General features: G+C 45.1%; 1 protein-coding gene across 1 annotated transcript in view; it reads right to left on the bottom strand.

The window, feature by feature from the left end:
- Positions 1 to 1,321: 1,321 nt before the first annotated feature.
- Positions 1,322 to 17,631, bottom strand: part of LOC106573931 (adenomatous polyposis coli protein 2) — a 51,990-nt gene continuing 35,680 nt past the window's right edge. Inside the window, exons 8-15 of the mRNA XM_014149395.2 lie at positions 16,622 to 16,708; positions 12,101 to 12,488; positions 11,892 to 11,990; positions 11,627 to 11,766; positions 9,812 to 9,889; positions 9,537 to 9,653; positions 9,186 to 9,400; positions 1,322 to 9,078 (exon numbers count right to left, since the gene is read on the bottom strand). Coding sequence (XP_014004870.1) covers positions 3,549 to 9,078; positions 9,186 to 9,400; positions 9,537 to 9,653; positions 9,812 to 9,889; positions 11,627 to 11,766; positions 11,892 to 11,990; positions 12,101 to 12,488; positions 16,622 to 16,708 — 6,654 coding nt within the window. The 3' untranslated portion in view covers positions 1,322 to 3,548. The remainder of the gene's footprint in view (positions 9,079 to 9,185; positions 9,401 to 9,536; positions 9,654 to 9,811; positions 9,890 to 11,626; positions 11,767 to 11,891; positions 11,991 to 12,100; positions 12,489 to 16,621; positions 16,709 to 17,631) is intronic.

Genomic DNA, 17,631 nt, shown 5'->3' with positions numbered 1-17,631 from the left:
TCGAACCAGTCTTCATGAGGCATCACACCTCAGGGTTGGGAGAGCACCTTACCTCAGGGATTGGGGAGCACCTACCTCAGGGATTGGGGAGCACCTTACCTCAGAGCTGAGGGAGCACCTAACCTCAGGGCTGAGGGAGAACCTAACCTCAGGGCTGAGGGAGCACCTAACCTCAGGGCTGAGGGAGAACCTAACCTCAGGGCTGGGGGAGCACCTAACCTCAGGGCTGGGGGAGCACCTAACCTCAGGGCTGGGGGAGAACCTAACCTCAGGGCTGGGGGAGAACCTAAGCTCAGGGCTGGGGGAGAACCTAAGCTCAGGGCTGGGGGAGCACCTAACCTCAGGGCTGGGGGAGAACCTAACCACAGGGCTGGGGGAGAACCTAACCTCAGGGCTGAGGGAGAACCTTACCTCAGGGCTGGGGGAGCACCTAACCACAGGGCTGGGGGAGAACCTAACCTCAGGGCTGGGGAGAACCTAACCTCAGGGCTGGGGGAGAACCTAACCACAGGGCTGGGGGAGAACCTAACCTCAGGGCTGGGGGAGCACCTAACCTCAGGGCTGGGGGAGCACCTTCCCTCAGGGCTGGGGAAGCACCTTACCTCAGCTTGAACAGATTCATCAGGAGAAAACTTGCCGTTCCTCGAGTCACACCATCTCAGTCTCACACAGTAGGGTCTCAGAAATGGAAATGGAACTCAACAGATTGATTGTACATTGTCAGTTGATTGTTGTTCCAAATAATTGTTGACATTAACATTGTCTCCATAAATTGGTGTGACTTTTCACAAATGGTCAAACAAATTAGTTATGTGTATTGTCTATATTTCTAGATTTTATAAAATGAATATGAATATAATATTGATTTGTGAATAAATATAACTTGGTTTTAATGGTCAACCACACTGACTTTATGTGCATGGATCCAGGGTCAGGCAGGAGTTAAGCTACATGGGTCATATGAATATCTAGCCATGTGTAATATCTAGTCATGTGATAAATCTAGCCATGTGATAATATCTAGCCATGTGATAATATCTAGTCATGTGATAATATCTAGCCATGTGATAATATCTAGTCATGTGATAATATCTAGCCATGTGATAATATCTAGCCATGTGATATTTTTTTTAACTTAAAGGTCATTATGAAATTAATGCCAGGATGAAATGTCAGTGTAGAAGTGCATTTGTTTATATCCCGATTAGCTCATAAAGCTGTCAGTATGTCCACATTTCATTGGCATGAGTGCATGCTAAGTTAATATAATTGAAAGCCCATTTTATTATTTTGATATATTCAAGAAAAATTCAAACGAAGGTTTAAGTCAGCCAGCTAAATGAAATGTGTCCACAATTTATTTGATGAGAACATTTATTATGATGACTTTCATTCCTTGGCCTATATCACATGGTACCATTTGCTGCCTATGGCTCTGTTCACACCTGGCATGAGATTTCTTGTCCCCCATATCTGATCTGTTATAATCCTCCTTCCCTTCACCCAGTGGTCCAACTTCATTTATTCTAGTTGTAGCAAAGTGGGTAATATCAAAATGACAGTTATCTTTATAGGAAACTGCTACAGTATTCCAGTTCCAAGTCATGCCCTATGCAAATCAGCTTTATATTCCAACTTTGAGGTGATTTCATTAGACTCGTTCACAACCAGTTTGCAAATCATTCTGGCGCTTCCAAGCACTGAATATAACTTTAAGTAATGTAATGCCAGGTGTAAACAAAGCATATGACATTCATGGTGGACGACCTTGGACATGTTAATCCGATTCGTAACATAGCATATACAACATTTCAGTTGTAAAGATCTTGACAAAACTTTCAAGAATAATGTCTTCGTCTTTGACAAAACTTTCCTACATACTGCACACTCACTATTTGTCTTTAAGGGCTGTTTATACGTTATCAATGGCCATTATGTGACAATGTTTGTGTGACAAAGAGACTTGGTTCATTGCATTACTGAAAACATGAGTAAAACATGGAAATGTTACTTGTTGACGCAATTCAACACTGCACATTTAATAAGAATAAACAGCCCTTAAATTTCATGGAGATCAAGCCAAATTCGTTTAATTTTTGTCAAGCACTTTTGTCTTGGTTACATCTCTCAGAGAACATATGACCAGAGAACATATGAACAGGTGATGTTACAACTACAGAGAATATACATTTTAATTTCTAATGCTCGAGTTCTTTGACCTATCACTACTGGCAGCAAGACGTTTAAGCAAATACTAACACATTTCTGTAAATAGTTATACAGAATAATTTCTGTAAGAGTACACTTCTGTAAAACCCAACAGTTGTTTCTCTCTTAGTGACCATCAGCCACCTTAACACCATTTTACCTGCCTGTGATTACTTTAAGTATAACTGATTCTAGAGGAAAACACAAATATGTTATAGCATTCAATAGACAAAGGCATTTACAGCTATTAAGTTGAAATACAGTCAAGTCATTCAGCCTGTTCATGTACAACGAGCATCAATGAGCATGACGTTTCCTCATTGCCACTTGATCCAGATTGCAGATGGACTAGAAATGCATGTTTACTGGTTCTTTTTTGTTGAACTTTTTAAATAATGAAGAATACCACTGAGAAGTTGATTTTAGTCCAACATCCACAATATTAAGAGGTGTAATACAGGTGTATTTAACATGCTGTAAGGAGCAACACAGAGTTGTTTTTGCTCACTGGGAAGCTTATAGTTCTACTGTATGCCTGCACGCATTTAAATACTACTTTAAAGACAGAATACAGATAACACAGAGTTCCAGCAGTGCTGATTGTTTAAGGTTAACTATTAGCAATAATAATTCCTGCAGTGGTTCAGAAGTGAAGGCTAACAGTGTTGTATCCTCAGTAGTGAGTAGTGTGGTGAAGGCGAAGCAGTAACATGTGAGTACATAAGAAATACTGTACATGAGATTATGTCCTTATTTTGATGTATTCCAATGGTCTTTTTCAAATTAGTTTGGAGACACAGTAGTACCTTTCCAAAAACACAAAGTCTTCCAGCCGGGTTTTCACTCAATAATTGCATATTGTTTTTCATCAATGGTACTTCCTTCATTTTGATGATGGTACTGTATGTCTTGAAATCCACATACAATTTTCTTTTTTTGTATGTTGTCATGTCCACACTACTTGTCTAACAGGCAATGATTTATATACAAATACAAAAAGTACAAAAATGTTATTTTGTATGAGAATAGGCTATTCCCCGTAACTCCTCTCTAAAGGATAGTGTTAGTCTATCCATTGAAGTCTTGTCTTATGCATACATCCAACTTGTATGAATGGCATGTGGGATCAGATGATTTGACATGACAAGTGTTCTTTTCTGAAGACACATTTCTGATGCAGTGAGGAAAAAAAAGGTTCAATACCCGAGGTAAAATGATTGATATTCACAACTAAGCCACCTGAGTGTTAGTATCAATCAGGAACACAGTAGGCTTTTATTCATCTCAAATGTACAGAAGTACATACGGTACTACGTAGTAGCTACTGTGCTTCAGATTTATCACGACTTCTCATTGATTGTTGTTTCTTGGCTCTGTGCGTCTTGCAGGCAGCAAGCCATGGGGCTGGGTATGTAGTTGAATGGGGTGACCCTAACCGCCATGCTGGGGGAGCTCTGACGGAAATGACCGACGCCACCTGTGTGAGTTTCCACAGAGTGTGAATTTCCAGTAGAGGCTGTGCTGTAGCTCTTTAGGGATCCATCAGAGCCTCCATCTTGGCCGGAGCCAATGCTGATCTTTCTAAGGAGGGCTAGTCTCGCTGCCTCCTCTGAGATGACTGGAGCTGTCTCAACAGTTGGAGAGGTGCTTGAGTTGGTCTTGTTGGACGAGAAATCCTCCGTTTGGACTGTGGCGTCGCTCGTCTTTCTTGACTTAAGTAATATGGTCGGCAGTTTCCCTGGCAGTGCTGGTGGTTTTGGTTTTGGCCCTTCAAGAACAGGCAACAGAGGCAGTGCAGTAGATGGCAGAGTGCTCTTCAAGATTTGAGGAACATCCTCATCCCGAATTCTCCTCCAGGTGACTCTGTCATTGAGACGTGATCCTGTTCTCTGCTGCTTCTTCTTTGTATCGTCCTCACTCTTGGCTCGCCCACTTGAGTCAGAGGACGAGGAACGGAGGGAGGAACGGCTGGTTACTCTGCTCAGTATGTTAATGCTGGGCGATGAGGAATGGCGCTTGATTGTGTCTTTTTCCTGCAGCTTGGTTGCAGAGACGTTCCTCTGAGGCAACCTGCAGGGACTCTCTGAGCTGGTTCTCCTGGCTGGATGCCTGGTTGAGAGGTCTCGGTCACTAGAGCAGGCTCTGGACAGAGTCACATTCTGCCTTTGTAGCCCCTGCCTTGACTCTTGCCTTTGCCCTGGCCCCCTTCCTTGCATCCTCCTTGGTCCCTGAGCAACTGCCTTTAGCTCTTGGCATCGAGATGAGCAGAGGAAGACTGCAGGAGCACCTGGGATTGCTTTTCTGGGCGATGCATGCTGCGAGGTAGGAACAGAGCGTGAGGACGGACTGTCACGTCTCATCATAGTCTTTGATTCCTTGATAAAGGTCAATTGCCTCAGGAACCCATTGCGGTCAGATTCGCTGCAGCTTGAATGGACAGATGTCATGCGATTGGCTGGAGGTATTCTTTTTCCTGCCACCTGACTGTTTTGCCTGCTGATACTTGTGGGTTGGTTGGTTACCAATGGCGATAGAGTTCTGGACTGTCTTGCTGCATTCTGCATGAAGGGTATTCGGACGGGTGACTTCTGTGTTTTGTGTGCTGGAGATTTTGGGGTCGGATTTGAAGGAACAGTGGAACGTCCCTTCCTTTCAGGTGGACTACTTGCTGGTGTGGTATCTTTTTTGGAAACAGATTGACTAGTTTGTGAGGGGAAGGTTATTTTCTTCGGTGACTGTCTCGATGGAGTAGAGCTTTGAGATGATCCAGATGATGAGCTCTTTGGTATCCTCGGAGGTGGGGTTGAGCTTCTTTTCGGCAAACACCACTGTGTGGAGTCATGGGGTTGTCCCAAACGGTGGAGACTCCTTGACCTCTGTTGAGCAAGGTTTGGATTCTTTGGAGCATCTGTCTTAGGTGACATTTTATTAGGAGGAGGTATTTGTGAGAGATTTATCTCTTTCTTAGGGGTGTATGTCACTGTTCTACCTCTGAAGACCACTGGCAGATTTGGAACTGGCTTACGTTGGTTAAAGTCCAGAGGTTTGTTAGCTTTTTTGTCCTTAAAGATCTTCTTTTCTTTAGGAGTAAAACTAGATCCAGACATAAAAGAGAGGACAGATTCAGTCTCTTCGGAGGACGGTTCTTGAGACTTTGATGCTTGTAGCCGTGTGACAACAGAATTAGCCCCTTCTTGTATTTCTCTCCATTCAACACTGTTGAGGTCTGAGTCTTTATCCGAAGCCATATCCTCACTGTCAAATTCTTGTTCTTTGTTCCATCCACTGGCCACATTCTGCATTACGTTTCTTTGTTTCTGCTTCTTCTCTGCTTTCTTTCTTGCAGAAAGCTTCTTCCTCTGCTTGGGCATTGCAGATGTTATGCATTTTTGCAGAAGATCATCCTCTGAATCCATACTGACTGAGCTTGGTGAGCTTTGTTCCTCATACTGATTGTGGATGTGCATTGGTCTTTTTTGTTGGACCTGGTTAGATATCTTGTTGTGTTTGTTTTTCACCCATATTTTCTGGGCTTTTGATTGGTGTTCCTCAAATTCTGCATCAATCAAAGAGCTAAGAGATCCACTAAGAGAGTAACATGGGGGCGTTTCGTCCATTATTAGTTTGTGCTTGATCCTATTAAAACCTTTGGGTCTTGTCTGGGAGTTGTCAATCCGACCAATATTAGTCATACTTCGGGAGAGAGTGTTCTTGCTGGACTCTCTCATCTGTTTTCTCCCTGCTCTTTTAATCACTCCCTCCTCTTTGTCTGTCTGTTCATTGTATAAGCAGTAAATGGCTTCCTCTGTAGGACAGCGGATGGACTGAAAATCCTTGTTCCCCTGGAGTGCTCTCTGATTTTGGTTCCCCTCGGTGTTTGGCTTTATGATAGGCAGATCCAGTTTCCTTGTCAGGACCTGTCCCTGCTTTTGTCTTTGTTGATTGGGTGATTGATCATGGTTTCTCTGGTTAGCCACTCTATCAGCCACCTCTTTGCTCTGCATCAGTACTCTTTGAGTGGGAATGACATGTTTGATTGACCTGTTCATTTGATTGACTTGTATGTCAGGCTGACTGGTCATTTTAGTGGTCTTGTGGAAGTGCGAGAAAACCCGAAGGTCTTCAATTCTCTTTGCCTCTTGATCCAACAATTCCTGTTTGTTCATATTTCTTACCCTCCAATCTTTTGCCCCCTTGTCCCTCACTGGGTACTGAAGTGTTTCGTCACTTAATGATGTCGTGCTGGAAAAGTTTACAGGAGTGCCCTCGGCAGAATCAGTATATGAGGAATCATCAAGATATAAGTCATTTTGTTGCATTACAATCCTTCTCCCTGAGCTCATTTGATTGGCATTGTTAGGAACCATCATATAAACAGGTATAGGTTTTCGGGTTTGTGAGTTTAGAACATGTGTGGGTAAGGTGGAGATCAGGGAGGGCCTTACTTTCCTGAACTTGGAGGGCATTGCTGAATTGATGCATTCTTTGAGAATTTCTATATCATCATCTGAATTGCCCTCACTATATCTTTCCCCTTGGTCCATAAAGGAAGGATGCTCATTGTCATCTGGCTCTCCCTTAGCCTGTGGGAATGTTGGATTGTTGTCCTTTTGCTGGAGTATGGGGGTCAATTTCAGTTCAACATCCTTCTGAATGAAGTGCTCATGAAGAGGTAAAGCACTCAAGCTAGAGGCACATGAAAAGTTCTCTGTCGGCTTTTCCACTGTAAAGTAGATCATGGTGTCTAAATCTGGAGGCAGGTTGAACCTTTCCTTAAAGTCTGCAATGTCCATGAACTTGCGCAAGCTGCTTTCCCACTGCCCTGCTGTCCCAGCGTTTTGGGTTTCTGGACCATGTGATTCAGCAAAGCATGGGGTTTTGCTTCGACTGGGGGGCATGGTTTGCCCTGGACTGTCAGGAAGATCACTTGGACTTATGGTCCCACTGATCATTTCGCTGCATGGATCACTTAGTATGGAGCTGGCAATTGAATGAGATTCAAAGCTACCCAGTGAGCTGACAGAGCTACAACGACTCATCACAAGTGGGGTCTCATGGATGTAGTTCTCTGACGAACTTGAAGGTGATCTGTCCTCAAGTATGCCTGGTGATACATCCCTCAGGAACACCTTTTCATGTTTGGTGGGGCAGGGAATTTCAATTGGATCAGTCCCAAGGCTTTGACAGGTTTTTGAATCAGTGATTAGCAGTTGGCTATCACTAAGATCCTCCAAGGTCTCATTCTCCTCCCTCTTTACCAGATCCTCATCTTCCACTTCAATGATCTCAAGTGATGAGTCACTCTCCAACTCATTTTCACTTTGACTCTGCCCGTCAAGAGCTTCATCACCAGAGGAGAGGGAGGACAGGGAACTGCAACGGGAGAAACAGATTGGTGTGTTCTCCACTGAATACTTCTGCAGTGTCTCCATTGGTCCAATGGTAGGACTTCTAGCAGAGCTCATTGGAGAAAATTTGGTTAAACTCCCCCCAGTCATCACAGTTGGGACCCAGGCTTGTCTCCTCATTGCTTGAGCTGCATGTACATTGATGGCAGTCTTTGCAACACCAAACTTAGCGACACTTTGAATTAGAGGGACATGTTGATAGGAAGGGGACAGCTTTATGGAAGTCATGCTGACATCAGAAGAGAATTTAGTTGATGCACTAGCTGGTGTTTGAGGGGGCAGCGCTTGGCTCTTCTCTGTTTCTGTGCTATTAAGATCAGGCAATTTCACATCTTTGCTGTCCACAGAATCTCTCTCTGGTACGTCGATCTGACTTGTCTCATTGAGGACATGAGCTCCGACATTAAGGTATTCTTGATGGGCCACCTTAAGATCAAGCTTGTTAGGCCGTCTCGCTGAGGGCCTAATCTGGTCCTTGCTACCACAATAGCCATCACTGGTGCTGCCACTATTCAGACTGTCAGTGGACAAACTTGCATGGGTAGTTTTGAGACGTAAGATAGCATGGGCTCTGTTTAGACGTTCTCTGTGTGCAAAGCTGCTGGTATCAGAGAGGCGGCAGGGGGAGCATGACTTGGCCCGGGCCTCATGGAGTTCATCTGATCCATAGGGCAGGTCTGCAAAATGGTCCTCTGAGCTAAGGCTAAAGCTGTCCTCCGAAGATGTATGCATGGTAATGTCCTCCACAAGCTTATCAATCTTAGCCACAGTGTTGGTGATCTTTTTTGCTAATTTTTCTGCTGCAACAGACACCTCATCTTCTAGAGGTGCTGGCTTCTTATCCTCTGTCTGTGGTGGCTCCACATCTCTCTCCGGTTCACTGTCCTTCTTGCGAGGCTGGTTTTGAAGAAAGTTGGAGTTGGTCAGGAACATGGAGAGCATGGAGAAACTCCCTGTGTCCAGACTACTGGAGACATTAGGGGCCTCATCATCATCAAAGCAGCCCGAGTCAGATGCATAATCTTTTGCCAGGCTCTCGATGTGCCGCAGTGGCTTGTTGATGCTTGGATGCTTGGCACAGTTTTTTTTTTCAATAGAATCAAATGTCTCCGCCAGGTGCTTTGCATCTAGCTCAGCCTCTAGTGCTTTCTGCTTCCTCATGTAGAGTGAGGGCATGCAGGAACCAGGGGATATGACCGCGGCATCCTTATACTTGAGGGGCCGGTTCGTGAGCAGGTTCCGTAGAGCTGCGGCACTTCCCATGGCTATCATTTTGTGCTTGGAGTGGATGAGGTTGCGCAGCATGCTGACCGCTCCCAGGTCCCACAGCAGTTCCTGGTCCTTGGGACTGCGAGCAGAGAGATTCCAGAGGGTCCCACAAGCGTTGCTCACAATTGTCAGGCTGTGGGAGCGCAGGTGCTGTAGCAGCGTTTGGAGGCAGTTGTGGTCCCTGAGGATTTGCCTGTGTTGAAAGAATGGGAACATACTAAGTATACAAGTATGTCAGAATGAAATGTGCAGAAATTGATGACAATAATCATTGAACAGTTGCACTGATGTAGGAAATACCTGTAATCATCCCTGGTGGCCACAAGACTGGACACATTACGCAGGATGCCACCTCCACTCTCAATGATTGCCAGTGAGTTGGTCTGACATCTGTAGGTGAGGGTGCTGACCAAGAAGCCCAGAGCCCCATCTACTGAGCAAATGGCCACCTTGTTCTCAGGACTGTGTGCTGACAGGTTCCACAGAGCGCTGAGGAGGCTCTTCAAGGTGGATTCCTAAAATGGGATTTTGCATTAACATTGCATTAGAGATTTTTTTATTTTTATTATATTTTGCAATTATTTCCTTTGATAATTGCTTTGGTTACAATTGACAACATGAATTAATCACATAGCCTAGGTGTGATTTTACCTTTGTAGCTTGAAGAGCACAGGTTATCAATCCTGTTACACTCCCCACGTCTCTAAGGACCCTCTTGCTGTTGATGTCTGCACGCCATGACAGATTTCTAAGAATACTCGACACTACCTGTGAGGGAACAATAGACATAACCTCTTCAGCCATGTGGTATTGAAAACATTTATTTGAAGCACTGAAACTAAAAAGAGTAATGCCTAGTGATCCTGAAAGGGTGACAGAATGAATACACTCTGGAAGTAGTTAGTATAGTAGTAACAACATCGTACCTGATGTAGTTCCTCACTATCAGATGCAAGTTGGGTGACAATGGCCTGCAGGCAGCTTTTCTTTGTGCAGAGAGTGGCCTGGTAAAAGAAAGGTCAGACATATAGTTGAAGTCGGAAGTTTACATACACTTAGGTTGGAGTCATTAAAACTCATTTTTCAACCACTCCACAAATTTCTTGTTAACCAACTATAGTTTTGGCAAGTCGGTTAGGACATCTACTTTGTGCATGACACAAGTAATTTTTCCAACAATTGTTTACAGACAGATTATTTCACTGTATCACAATTCCAGTGGGTCAGAAGTTGACATTCACTAAGTTGACTGTGCCTTAAAACAGCTTGGAAAATTCCAGAAAATTATGTCATGGCTTTAGAAGCTTCTGGTAGGCTAATTGACATCATTTGAGTCAATTGGAGGTGTGCCTGTGGATGTATTTCAAGGCCTACCTTCAAACTCAGTGCCTCTTTGCTTGACATCATGGGAAAATCAAAAGAAATCAGCCAAGACCTCAGAAAACAAATGGTAGACCTCCACAAGTCTGGTTAATCCTTGGGAGCATTTCCAAACGCCTGAAGGTACCACGTTCATCTGTACAAACAATAGCACGCAAGTATAAACACCATGGGACCACGCAGCCGTTATACCGCTCAGGAAAGAGACGCATTCTGTCTCCTAGAACTGAACGTACTTTGGTTCAAAAAGTGCAAATCAATCCCAGAACAACAGCAAAGGACCTTGTGAAGATCCTGAAGGAAACAGGTACAAAATTATCTATATCCACAGTAAAACGAGTCCTATATCGACATAACCTGAAAGGCCGCTCAGCAAGGAAGAAGCCACTGCTCCAAAACCGCCATAAAAAAGCCAGACTACGGTTTGCAACTGCACATGGGGACAAAGATTGTACTCTTTGGAGACATGTCCTCTGGTCTGATGAAACAAAAATAGAACTGTTTGGCCATAATGACCATCGTTATGTTCGGGGGGAAAAGGGGGAGGATTGCAAGCCGAAGAACACCATCCGAACCATGAAGCACGGGGGTGGCAGCATCTTGTTGTGGGGGTGCTTTGCTGCAGGAGGGACTGTGCACTTCACAAAATAGATGGCATCATGCGGTAGGAAAATTATGTGAATATATTGAAGCAACATCTCAAAACATCAGTCAGGAAGTGAAAGCTTGGTCGCAAATGGGTCTTCCAAATGGACAATGACCCCAAGCAGACTTCCAAAGTTGTAGAAAAATGGCTTAAGGACAACACAGTCAAGGTATTGGAGTGGCCATCACAAAGCCCTGACCTCAAACCTAGAGAAAATTTGTGGGCAGAACTGAAAAAGCATGTGCGAGCAAGGAGGCCTATAAACCTGACTCAGTTACACCAGCTCTGTCAGGAAGAATGGGCCAAAGTTCACCCAATGTATTGTGGGAAGCTTGTGGAAGGCTACCCAAAACATTTGACCCAAGCTAAACAATTTAAAGGCAATGCTACCAAATACTAATTGAGTGTATGTAAACTTCTGACCCACTGGGAATGTGATGAAATAAATAAAAGCTGAAATAAATCATTCTCTCTACTATTATTCTGACATTTCACATTCTTAAAATAAAGTGGTGATCCTAACTGACCTAAGACAAGGAATTTTTACTAGGATTAAATGTCAGGAATTGTGAAAAACTGAGTTTAAATGTATTTGGTTAAGGTGTATGTAAACTTCAGACTTCAACTGTAAGTCATTTATCTTTATTGAAAAATGCCTTTACAAATCAGATAAATATGTATCCCTCTCAGTGGTTCGATGCTTTTCGGATGATACCTTGTTGACGACATCTCCGAAAGTAAGGTTTGTCAGTGCCATTCCCGCGTAGCGTCGAAGTGCCATATTGATGGGATCGTTCTGCATGCCGTACAGCTCCTGGTCCAAGTGCATCACCTCTGCAACCACCTGCAACCCTCCTAAACAGAAACACCCGCCATGCACATCACAAACTGAATAATAGATTAATTCACATATCATATTTTTCTTTATGGTTATGCTTTATCATCTGTGTATATTTCCCATTGACGTGTTGTTCACTAACCTAGTTCATTCATGGCTCTTCGGTACTCCTCCTCGAAGGAGAGCTTCATGATAGCACACATGGCCTGGCAGATCTGGGGCTCCACTGGCTCAGGGATGTCTGAACGGAACACGGACAAGTACATCTTGAATTACTCTCACATCACTATATAATCCACAGTCTGCTATAGAGATCACATTAATCTCCTAAAATAATCCTCCTCTACTAACCTGTGGTTGTAGTACCTCCAGGGGAGGGAGTACGCACGTGGCTCTCAATCCAGTCCCAGCCGCTGTCACAGTGCGAGCGGATCTGCTCCAGCACGTGCAGCACCCTCATCTCCCGCCGGGCCTGGCCCTCGTCGGGCTGGGAGTACACTATGTTATGCAGGGCAGTGCTGGCTCTGGACTGGGCCTCCCGGCTGCATGCTACACTCCTGGCCGACTCTCCGGCGCCCCCTGGGCCATCGTGCAGGATCTGCACAAGCAGGGGGACGCAGCCGGACTTGCGCATGGCGATGCAGCTGTCTTGGGAGCTGGACATGGCCAGCAGAGTGCGGGACATCTCCTCCCTGTCCCGGTTGGCCAGCATGGAGAGCAGCCAGAACACCATCTCCACCTAATCCAGGTGAAATACATGGCCGTGGAGAGTACATATTTTATTCATTCATTTATTTACCTTTATTTTGACAGATAAGTCGACTGAGAGATACCTCAATATTTTATAGCAATGATTATAAGCATAACTTGCATATTATGTGTAATACCTTTGTTAAAACCAAGCATAGAGGTTATTTGTTATAATTCATTGGTATTAGATTTAAAATGTGATTGAATTGCTCCTGATTTGTTATGTCGTTAATGCATTTCTTTTGAAGCAATGTTTCTTTAATGTACAAGTGAATAGGTTGGTTTACTGTTAAGTTTAAGTTTCCCATTTATCTGGTTAAGTTGTGACTAATGAAGTAGCTTGTTAAGATGTGGCCAATGGGAGAGTTGACCTGGTTAACAGGAGGCCTGGGTTTGAAAAAAAGAGAGAGGGGGACGTTGAAAAAAGAGAGAGGAGAGACGTTATTAGTGTTGGTGAAGAAAAATGACTAAAGGAGACTATAAGGAGGGAACAAAGACATACCTACAGAGATTTGAAGGGAAATATTGATTTTATTTTTACAAGAGAGTATTGTTATTTTGTTAAGAAAGACCTTTTGGAGACTGGAGCTGCCTTCGCATTGTGGATACATTCAACATCCTCAATGTTAGCCTAGCATCTTGCAAGGTCTGGAGAGAATTACTTGTGGACGATCGGCAAATTATGGTTTCCACGGGATGTCGGTTGCTGCTACGGAGTACTGGCTGCATTGAAAACGGTGTTTGCTGTGGATCTTGTGAGGACACCTGCACCAAACTGTTATACGTTGCTAAGGAAATATCTACGATTAGTCAGTAACTGTAAGGACCAACGCTAGAGTAGAGAAACAGGTACGGTGAGTCAAACATTTAATTAGGAACAGACATGAAACAAGACAGGTGTCACGGTCGTCGTTGGTAATGGAGGACCAAAACGCAGCAGGTATGTGTATGCTCATCTTGACATTTATTAACTCAGAATGAACACACCAAAACAACAAAACGAACTTACGAACAACGAAACAGTCTTGAAAGGCTCACTCGGCAAAACAAGAAACAATCTCCCACAAATACACAGACAAACACACCCAACTAATATAGGACTTCCAATCAAAGGCAACACCACACAGCTGCCTTCAATTGGAAGTCCACCCCAATTAACTCAACATAGAAATAGATTACCTAGACTAAACATAGAATTACATAAACAAGGAACAGTGCCCAAAAACCCCGGAATACATAAATCAAATGCCCTTTTTAGAAAAACCACCACCCCGAACCACATACACCAAATACCCTCTGCCACGTCCTGACCAAACTACAATAACAATTAACCCTTATACTGGCCGGGCAGTCTGGCATCGCCGGGCAGTCTGGCATCGCCGGGCAGTCTGGCATCTCCGGGCAGTCTGGCATCTCTGGCATCTCCGGGCAGTCTGGCCACTCTGGCATCTCCGGGCAGTCTGGCCACTCTGGCAGCTCCTGACTAGTGGGTGGCTCTGGCGACTCTTCACTGACGGGCGGCTCTGGCGATTCCTCACTGACGGGCGGCTCTGGCGATTCCTGACTGACGGGCAGTTCGGGCGACTCTTGACTGACGGGCAGTTCGGGCGACTCTTGATTGACGGGCAGTTCGGGCGACTCTTGACTGACGGGCAGTTCGGGCGACTCTTGACTGACGGGTAGTTCTGGCGGACTCTTGACTGGGATGACGCACTTGAAGCCTGGGGCGTGGTGTTGGTACTGGACGTACCAGACTGGGAACACGCACCTCCAGGCTAGTGCGGGGAGCGGGAACAGGACAAGTCGGACTGGGCTGACGCACTTCCGGGTCCGCACGAGAGACAGGAGCTGGAAACCCAGGGCTATGGAGGCGCACAGGCGGTCTTGATCTTACCTCCTGCACAACCCGTCCTGGCTGGATGGAACTAGTAGCCCTGTACGAGCGGGGTGCTTGTACAGGGCGGACTGGGCTGTGCAGGGGCCTGATGGTAGCCGTGAGTAGAGCGGGAGTTGGGTAGCCTGGTCCTCTGAGGCGTACCGGCAACCAGATGCGCTGCGCAGGCATCCTCCTACCAGGCTGGATGCCCGCTCTAGCACGGCACCTGTGAGGGGCTGGAATAACGCGCACCGGACTGTGCGTGCGTATGGGTGAGATAGTGCGCTCCTCAGCGAAACATGGCACTCTCCACCTCATACGCTCCTCCATATAACCACGGGTAGCTGGCTTCCGGCTCTTCCTATGCCTAGCCAAACTACCCGTGTGCCCCCCCAAAAAATGTTATTGGGGGTGCCTCTCGTGCTTCAACGCCAGTCGTATTCCTCGGAAACGTTCCCGGTCCATACCAGCCTTTCGCCTTTCCTCTCTCTCTCTTACCACCTGTCCCCATGGAAGGCGATCTTTTCCTGATTGGATCTCCTCCCAAGTGTAGGAGCCTTCTCCTCCCAAGATCTCCTCCCAAGTCCATCTCTCACCATAGTCCAACTCAAAATCCCACTGCTCCTTCCTCTGCTGCTTGGTCCTGGTTTGGTGGGAGATTCTGTCACGGTCGTCGTTGGTAATGGAGGACCAAAACACAGCAGGTATGTGTACGCTCATCTTGACATTTATTAACTCAGAATGAACACACCAAAACAACAAAACGAAACGAACTTACGAACAACGAAACAGTCTTGAAAGGCTCACTCGGCAAAACAAGAAACAATCTCCCACAAATACACAGACAAACACACCCAACTAATATAGGACTTCCAATCAAAGGCAACACCACACAGCTGCCTTCAATTGGAAGTCCACCCCAATTAACTCAACATAGAAATAGATTACCTAGACTAAACATAGAATTACATAAACAAGGAACAGTGCCCAAAAACCCCGGAATACATAAATCAAATGCCCTTTTTAGAAAAACCACCACCCCGAACCACATAAACCAAATACCCTCTGCCACGTCCTGACCAAACTACAACAGGAACAGAGCGGGGGAACAGACAGATATAAGGAAGGTAATGACAGAGGTGATTGAGTCCAGGTGAGTCCAATAATCGATGATGTGCGTGACGGAGGAAGGCAGGTGTGCGTAATGATGGTGGCAGGAGTGCGTAATGCTGGGGAGCCTGGCGCCCTCGAGCGCCAGGGGGAAAGAGCGGGAGCAGGCGTGACAGTACCCCCCCCCCCCCCCCCCCCCAGGGGCACCACCCGGCGTCCCACCTGGGCGAGCCTGACGGGCCAGCCGAGGCACGGGCACTGGACAAGCCGGGCTGGGCGTGAAATCCCAATGAACCGGCAGAGGTGTGAGAGCCTGGCGAGCCGGCTGTGGCATAGGAGTCTGATGATCCGGTTGAGGCATGAAGGCCTGTGAATCCCGCTGAGGTGTGGGAGCCCGATGATCCGTCGGAGGCGTAGCAGCCTGACTAGCCGGCTGGGTGTAAAAACCTGACAATCTGGCTGAGGCTTGACGTGGGATGGCCGCCTTCCGAGCCAACCGGCGCAAGAAACCTCTCGAGACAGCAAGGGCGTGACAGCCTGACGAGCTGGCTTAGGCACACCCGGTTCTATCGGGGGCAGCCCCGGGACCCGACGTCACCACCAACCGGAAAGCCAGCACTTCCCGATGCTTCGTTTGTAAAGCCCTTTTTACATTAGCCGATGTCACAAAGTGCTGTACAGAAACCCAGCCTAAAACCCCAAACAGCAAGCAATGCATATGTAGAAGCACGGTGGCTAGGAAAAACTCCCTAGAAAGGTCAGAACCTAGGAAGAAACCTAATAATTTTACCTGAAGTTAATACCCTAGTTTGTAATCACCCTAGTGAGTTTACAATAGGGATTCTTATTGGTGATGTCCTTCTCACCTAATATCCCATGTTGTTCAGAAATCTAAGTAAGGTAATATTGTAAGAGTCAAATTTGAGCCTGGTGAGAGGGTTACATATGTAAAACCATCTAAATACCCCGTCGGAAAATGGTGGTTGAATATTATCATAAGCATGTAAGATCTACTTTCACTACACATGGCTCCATGGGATCTGATTATTGTCCACACACAAATAGTCATCTAAATAATGCAGAGCCACTAATGCAAACTCCATTCATTACTACTAAAGATGTGATGATGGCCTTACTTTGCTTCCATCTCCTTGTGCATCCAGAGCAGAAGCAGTCAACGCATGTTCAGTTTCGGGAATAGGCTGCTTTTCACAGCTTGAGATCTGCAAAGAAAGAGAGGGATCGTAAATGACATGGTTTCAAACTGCTTCATGTCAATAAGGGTCAAGTAACTGACATTACTAATTTCTCATTTTGTAGCATAAAAGTCAATTGCAGGCGGTTTGCTATGAACTTTCTATTAGGGCTGGGAATTGCCTCACAATACGATATTATCACAATACATCGCTGCTGATACGATATGCATTGCGATTGTCACGATTCTATATTTATTGCGATTCTATACTGTGATTCTATTGCAATTTCCCAAGCATATTGCTCACTATATGTCGGCTGCAGAGAGACGAGAGAGCATGAGAAAAATGTTGATCAGTCATGGAAATAAAAGTGCTGAAAAAATCTTGGCTCACAACTTAAAAAGAAAATGGAAAACAGGATGAAAAATACCAGAGTTTTGGTGCAGGTACAGCCGACTAGCGCTAGCTAATGCTATCTAGAAAAAAATCATAATACATATATATATATATGTATATATATATATATATATACAGTACCAGTCAAAAGTTACTCATTCCAGAGTTTTTCTTCATTTTTACTATTTTCTACATTGTAGAATAATAGTGACGACATCACAGAGAGAATGCCAAGAGTGTGCAAAGCTGTCATCAAGGCAAAGGGTGGCTATTTTTAAGAATCTAAAATATATTTTGATTTATTTAACACTTTTTTGGTTACTACATGATTCCATATGTGTTATTTCATAGTTTCGATGTCTTCACTATTATTCTACAATGTAGAAAATAGCAAAAATAAAAAACCCTGGAATGACTAGGTGTGTCCAAACTTTTGACTGTGCTTCTACACCTGCATTGCTTGCTGTTTGGGGTTTTAGGCTGGGTTCCTGTACAGCACTTTGAGATATCAGCTGATGTAAGAAGGGCTATATAAATACATTTGATTTGATTTA

This window comes from Salmo salar, chromosome 16, assembly GCF_965601325.2.
Source record: "Salmo salar chromosome 16, fSalSal1, whole genome shotgun sequence".
Lineage (NCBI taxonomy): Eukaryota > Metazoa > Chordata > Actinopteri > Salmoniformes > Salmonidae > Salmo > Salmo salar.
This window is presented reverse-complemented; position numbering and strand designations above follow the sequence as displayed.